This window comes from Netta rufina (genome assembly GCF_964035555.1).
Source record: "Netta rufina genome assembly, chromosome: 8".
NCBI lineage: Eukaryota > Metazoa > Chordata > Aves > Anseriformes > Anatidae > Netta > Netta rufina.
The window spans coordinates 4,617,049-4,624,642 of NC_140131.1; the positions used below are offsets into that span (position 1 = coordinate 4,617,049).

At 42.0% G+C, this 7,594-nt stretch overlaps 1 protein-coding gene across 1 annotated transcript in view; it reads left to right on the plus strand.

Moving 5' to 3' along the window:
* DAB1 (DAB adaptor protein 1) overlaps nt 1-6,683 on the plus strand; it is a gene marked incomplete at both ends in the record, with an annotated part of 101,606 nt that extends 94,923 nt beyond the window's left edge. The window contains one exon of the mRNA XM_084291105.1: nt 6,639-6,683. Within this exon, the coding sequence (XP_084147231.1) occupies nt 6,639-6,683 (45 nt within the window). The remainder of the gene's footprint in view (nt 1-6,638) is intronic.
* Nucleotides 6,684-7,594: the final 911 nt, after the last annotated feature.

Sequence of the window (7,594 nt, forward strand, 5' to 3'; positions counted from 1 at the left end):
CAGAGCAACGGAGAGTCTAATCTCCATGGAAAATGATCAGTTCAGGACTTACTACTGGGTTGTGTATTGAGGCTGCATTTGGAGAGAAACGTAATGGAGAGAAACATGTAGTACAAAAGAATCACAGCCTGCTTAAAAGCCACTTTTGTGTGCAAGATGGAGATTACTTGGCTCTTTCAGAACATGGTTCTTCACACCAAGAACACCACAGTATGCAGCTTGGATGAATGGACCTCTCAGGAGCAAGACTTAGCATTGTGTTCAGAAATTTCAAACATTGTTCCCAGCGTTTGTATTAAATTAGCTGTGCCCATACAACATCTTTACTTACCTTTGTCTCGATGTATTCAGGATACTCACCTGCTTATTATTTTGTGCCCTGATCTTTCAGTGTACCTTATGAGGACCATGGTGAAGCAGGACCACGTAAACCCACTACACCTTAGCAATTTGATTTCTTCATTCCTTCTGCTATCCCCTATTCTCATTCAGATGTAATTCAGCGGCTTCTATCAAGTATCTTTGTTTCTCCGTGTTTTGTCTCTCTCTTTTGTGATCTTCAACTTAAGCTTTCAAAACCTCATCCTAACAGTAGTCATTCTTATAAGTAACTCTTCTACAAATGGCTACGGGTTCTTAGCAGGTAAATGTGGCATTATACGGATAAATTACTTTTTTCTCCCTTTATGGCTGGAGATAAGGAGCAGCCTATGAAAGGCCTGACTTCACAGGTGAAAAAAAAAATCAACTGTTTGCAGAGCTGTTCATAGCAAGATTTGTATCTTATTGTTTTCCCTTTGTTCATGAGCTGTGTCAAGGATGAGTAGTGATTTTCCAGAAGAGGTGAGAAGAACAGTGAATAGTAAGACTGCCATCTTCAGCTGATTAACATTTAATTCCTGATGCTGCCTATAGATTGTGTGGTGGGTAACTGTAGTGAAAGAAGAAAGGAACTGTACTTAGCTATGTTTATGCTGAATGTGCTGAACAGTTCCCATTACTGACGTTGCTGATAAATCCAAAAAGTCTGAAAAGAGCAATTTTCACCTGGTCACCCCCTTTGCCCTGGTGCATGCAGTGACCCTGATGTTAGGGGTGCTAGGTACAGACCTCCCTAGTGTGGATATTTCGTTCATGGGACTATCTCAGCCTCAGCCCCCAACTCAACCTCAGCAATTGCACTCTGTGAAGCAAGGAAGCGCTGAAGCTTTAGAGTTGAAAGCTTAGGAAAGTCTGTAGGAAGGGGAGCCTTCAAGCATGGTAAGAACAAGGAAGGACTCCTTATGGACCATACAAACTGGTTCTTGAAGGCAAATTAGCAACAGGGTGAAAATTCTGAAAGCAAATAAAGGGGGTATTTGGTGCCACAATTAATCCAATAAAAGTCATTTAAAATGCTGGAAGAAGTACAGCTCTATTGATATGCTGCCCAGCTCAAGACTGGCACTGGCAGTCATTCATGAGAGATTTTCAGGAAGCCTTCAAAACATTTGTGGCTAGAGCATATCTTCCTCAGAAAGTTGTTTAGTTGTTCTGTGAAATGTGTGCAGACAATTAAAAGCCCTCAAAATATGTCGCACCCTTCACGATGCTATCAGCACTGTCAGGAGAGCAACAGTTCCTTTGAATATTTGTCTATCAGCTTTTGGTGGTACTTTGGTGGCCTGCTGCCATCTTCCATCTCGCAGCCTGTGCCATTCTTTGTGATGAATGTTCCTAATCATTTTAGTCAGCTCCAGAACGGACTACTTAAAAATCTTTATCTGGGCTGTTACTGTGAAGTTGACAGAAAATAGCAACTTAAGGACAAAGCACTGGCTTAGTCTGAGGATTTTGTGAGCCTCAGTAGGGCATATGAAGCTGATTCTGCAACCTGCTGTTCCTTTCTGGCCCCTTTCTGCTGCACGAGGAATCAGAGTGGGCTCAAACATTGAAGAATGTCTTTGCAGGATCTGTTACTGTCATTCATCCGCCTGAATAGGAACTGAACAGAGTCCAAAGAGAAATTCATAACGATTTTAGGTGACCTAGTCCTACCATAGACCCTAGTGCTCTCAAACTGAAGAAACAGCACTGAGCAGGGTTATGGACCTTAGAGAGAAGTTGACAGGGTTGTGTACTTGGAAAAGGATCCCAGTTCAGGAAATACTGCTTTCTTCCAGAGAGATCCCCAAATTGTCATTTCAGGCCCCATTTTCCTGCTTGTTTGTTCATCATTGTATTTTCCAGGGCATCTGAAGGATGAAGAGAAATCCAGGCTGCTCTGTGAGCAGATTTGCCTTCCTTTCACTGCTGCAATCCCCTCACTTGCCCCTTTTGTCTGTCTGTTTTAACATGACCAGCTCATACACAGGTTTCACAGCTTTTCCAATGTCTGCAAGCCTGCCTGGAGCAGCCAGGTACCTTTCAATTTCTCCAACTTCTTCCTCTGAACAAGGGACAACAAACTAGGTGGCTTGTCTACAGCCACGCGCTTGCTGATTGACAATCCAGCAATTCAATTAGGGCACGAGCTCTCCTACCTTTCTCTGTAATGAGGTCGTTTAAAAGTTCCCTGTCTTCTGCACAACAACTGATTTTCAGGACACTTGCAGTAATTTAGTATCTTTGAGACTTATGAACAATTTGCTTCAAATTGGCTATTGGGCTCAAAAGTTATTAAGGAAAATTGGCAGTTACATAGACAGAAAGCATAATTTAATGGCTCCTGTTTTCTTAGGAAAGCAGCCCAGAAATAACAGGCGTGTTTCTATGCTGCAACTCATTATTATTCCACAACCAAGATTTAGCAGAGTTCATCAGTGTAAGTAGTTCTCATTGTTTTTTTCAGGTTGTGGTTGTATTGCATCCATACTGATACTAAAATGACAAAGACTTGTAAAATGCTAGCAATCAAACTAGATATATGAGACTAGGAGATATTCCTGGGCAGGTTTGCAGTAAGAATAGAGGCACCCTTCAGTCACAATCCTTAATGAGAAGGTTGCTATATTTATGCAGCTAACTGTAATACAAACAAACAAAGAGAAGCCACAGGCTGTTAATGGGAGAATAGGAACTGCCCGTGTTTCCACCAAAGATTATTTAATTTAAATACTGCTTGCCAAGTTTACTCTATCCTATTTTATTGCATCAGAATGCAATAGAGAAGATGCATTGCACTCCCGTTTCCCTTCACGTGCATCCCCAGCACAAGATTCTCCTTTTGGCTGGTGTTCCAGCACACTTATTTCATGAAACTCTATCATTTGAGCCTAACCTTTCTGATCAGTCAGCCAGGAGTAAAACTGGTGCTGAGAATCTATTGTAAAGGGCAAAGAAATCTATGCGGGCCTCACCTCTACAACTCAGTACATCTTGCCTGAAGCTTTGCACATAGCAGGGTGCCTTGCAATGATGAAAGGACTGCCAGTGTGAAAATAGTTGCTTCCTAACCAAGTCCTGTGTTATGTTTTGTGAGTGAGCTCACCTGCACGAGCCCAAGTAGTGCTGAATCTGCTGGAGGTGTTCTCCAATGCCTACTTCTGCTGGGGAGCAGATGTTAATGCCTTTGAATTGGGTGCAGTGTTATTCAGAACCATTAGCACCCTAGTTATCTCATGCAGTAGTGCACTATACCAAAAATCCATACTCTTTGCTACAGTGTTGTTTGTTGTGCAAAATGTTCCTGAAAATGGGAAGAATTACAAGATTTTAAACAGAAGTATCTCTGAAATACATAAATGTAGCATACAAAGGGAAAATTTTCTCTTTAGCATTTTTTTTCAGTGAATTTCAAGAGAGTTCATAACTCAAAATTGCACAACGTACTTTTAGATTCCTTAACATTTAGATGTTTAACTTACGACATGTATATTTAGACTTGCTGGTCCCCTCCTGCAACCTGCCTCTTCAGTCAGATATCTGATCTGTGATTTCATATCCTTTTCTTGCAATCTCTTGTAATTTAAAGGCAAGAAATAGGTTCAGCATAAAAAGCCACATCAGTATGTGAAGATGTAGGTAAACACTACATTGATAGCTGCTTCCAGACATAAAGGAAAACATACTTTTTTAAACATCTACGAGAAATTGCATACCCCCAAAGTTGATAGGCAGAACATGTCAGTGAGACAGGTCTGATGCTGTGCCAACAGTTAGGCTCTCCTGCCTTGTAATGGTATTTCCCATGATTTTTAAGTGGAGTACATAAAAAAAAAGAGGGGTTATTTCTGCTTCCAAGGCTTAGCAAAATACTCCTGGTGAAAACTCCCCTGCCTGGCATTGTGAGAGGGAGGATCTGTGCTGTCAACAGTGCTGAACTCTCCTTGTGCTGCTTTTCTGTCCTTTACCACTCTCTTCTGCTCTCCTGAGCATCACTGTAAGTTCTTTATAGCTGCTATTTACAGTGTTGGGCTGTAGTCAAGAGGCACTGTTGAATTATCTCAAAATAATATTAGAAAACAAGTCCCACCCACTGACTAAAAAAAAAAAAAAGCTGAGAAGATTGCACAAAATTACAGCAATCGATTTCTCATTTATGCATCTGAAGGGGGAAATCACCTAGAGGAAGATGTAAGAGCTCACTTTTCATTCAGAATGCTCTGATCTACGAGAAGAAACATTATTCAAATTGTTGACAGAAGCAGACCTTTGCCACATGAAGTGTATGTTCATACTGGGTGTGAATAAAAGTTCGAATTTTCTGCCTGAAAACTCTCCCTTGTGTGTTGTTGGAAGCGCTCATGACTGGCGATGAACTCTCCCTCCTCTTCCAGTGATGCCGGGTTCAGTGACACCTTAGGACACCTGTTACCTCAGTGTCTCTGCGTGTCTTATAGATATTGGAAGAGAGCTCTAACAAGCACATTCAACGTTTTTAAAGGCTTTTATATTCCCTAAGGCACTCGAAAAATCGACATCCTTTGTTCCAAAGTGATCTTCTCCCTCCCTCCCTTTTTCTTCCCCTCCTTCCTTTTTGCTTCCTGTCACAATCACCTCAGGTTCAGCAAATGCCTGAAGAATGGCCTGGTGTGTGTCGGGTTCCCACATTAATTAGTTCAGATTTTCTCCGAACTAGCTGTGATAGATCATTCTGCCAGCCTCACGTCTGCAGTACATGAAAATTGGCGTAGGTAGAGTCAGCACGCAGTATGTGAGATGCAGTTATTTACTCTCACTCATCTCTTCTGATTACCTTTGGTTTCTCAAGGTCACCACATGTATTTGCTTCTTGCTGTGGATAATTTCCGCAGCCTTTATTTAATCATTCTGAGAGATTTCTTTCATCCTCTTTTAATGCTCGTGGTGTACTCAGGGCTTCTTGTGGGTAGGAGATAGGGAAGAGGAGTCTCCACAGGCTCCACAAATGTGGATGTTTGATAAGATAAGAGATACAGCTTTCCTTGGCACATAGGGAGCAGGCCATATTTTGGAAGGAAGGCTCACAGTGCTGTTTCATTCACCAAGAGCTGCTGGGTGAGGCAGGACAGGGCACTGCCTGCACTCTGCCCAGACACCCCCACGCCAAGCACATGCAGCCTCTGTGGGGCTGGTTTCCTGATCAGCAGCACCATCTTTAAAAGCAGCGATTAAAATCCAGCGCTGGCTCTTGCCAGACATTTCTGGGTCCGCAGTGCCCAGTGATTTGCCAGCCCTCAGTTCTTTTGCTTGAAGCCAGCTTCTGCTGACGCTGCTGTAACGTGAGTTGGTTCTAGCTTGGTGAAATTCGGCGGCGTGGTATTTGAATATTTATCAAGCTGTGGAGAGTTAATGCAGTATGGCATTAATTAGCCTTTCTGCCTGTCTTGTTCTTTTTTTAGATGTCATTCTTAGTTTAATAAATTAGTTTCTGGGAATGAAGTCGAGTGGATTCCAGGGCCCATGGATGGTTTGCTTCACGCTGCAGCCAAGACGAGCATAACATTAAGAAAACGCAGAGTGTCAGCTATGAAGGAGCATTAAAGACATGGCAGCTTTCCCCCCCCTGCTCCCCACATCCAGGAAATTCCCAAGAAAATATCTGTTAGAAAATTGACATGTTTTCCTCCCAGCTTTAATGATTGTACTAATGGCTACACAGCCTCCTAATCAAACTGCACGGAGCTGGCTTTCCTCATTCTTCATAGGCGACTCACGCCACATCTCTCTGAAAATACTGTTATTTTAATCCCATCACAGCTTCATTAGTTCAGCTTTCAGCAGCGGTTTCTGCTTGCAAGTGTGTTTTTTTTTTCTGCATGAGTTGTGTAAAACCCACAGCTAAGTGCCGTTGTTGCGCTCTTGGGGTGGGATTCTCAGCCTGATGCAAGTTACAGCCTTTTATGCCAGCTACATTTCTGGCCCGTAAACTTCAAATCATCTAGTCATATAAATATCATTTCATTTCTTCATATGTTTATGCCCAGCAATACCTCCTGAGGATCGGTGCACAGCCAATATGGAAGAGGAAATTGATTGTAAGCATGCCTTTTCTGAAATAATATCACATTTCCTTCACAATCCAACTGGGGTGCCATGATCACTCAAAGCAGCACAGAAAACAAACACTTCCTTTGGGTTTTGACTCACGAGGTATTGCTGTTCTCAAGCAGATGTTCTAAAAATGTTCTAAAAATGTCTGGAGACATCTCTGCTTATTTTATTTTTATCATCCCCAGGAAGCAGAACCTCTCTACGCCCAGATCAACAGACCTAAGAAATAGCATTGGTACAGGCTTGTGGTGCTCCGAGACTCGAATGAAACCCACCAACCTGGCAGGCCTTTGGCTTTCATGCTTTTTTCCGATTGATTTTGGCTGGCAAGGATAGATGATTGCCCTCCTGGACTGGCTCTGCGAGTGTTCCTGATGATTTTTGGCAACCAATGGCAGATTCCTATGGCAGCACAAAATAAAAACTCCCTGCTTATCACACCAAGAGTCCAGCCCTGTCCCCACAAGTCATGGGTATCCAGACTAGGAAATCTTGCTCCTCGGTCTTCTTTTCAACATTTGTTATCTTCTGTATGCCACATATAAATAACGAGCATCTGAAATTTACTGAGTATCAGACATTCCTTTTCTTTTGAGCAAAAAGCAGAATCTGTATGTAGCAGTGGCATTATCATTCAACAGCCTTTTGGGCACAAGTCGGCACTTTTTATGTCACGGTGACATGTTTTTCATCATCATTTACATCAGGCTGATCCTGACTTATTTTTTTTTTTCCCTTGTGTAGGCGTATTTAAACAACAGCAACAACAAAATACTGGCAGTGTCATTTTTTTTGTATTTCTTATTCTGTAGTTTTGTATGAGTGACAGATCTAACAGCAAAACACCTCCTGCGGAAACGATTCCTAACTTGAAACCACAGAATAAAACTCGGTTGTTTATCCATCCTGACTGAAAATGTTGCCAAATGTACCTTTAAGTTCTAGCGCATCATGAGGAAGAAATGCTGCTTTTCTGTTTGAATACTCATGTTGTGGGTAGAGGAAGGACATCAAGTCCCACTGATGGAAGAGATGAAAGATTCACTATTTCCTAGGAAACTCTAAACAAAGTACAGAAAAGGAATATTTTTATTTCTTCAATATCTTGCTGCTGTAATGCTATGCAGACAAGTGTTTTCTT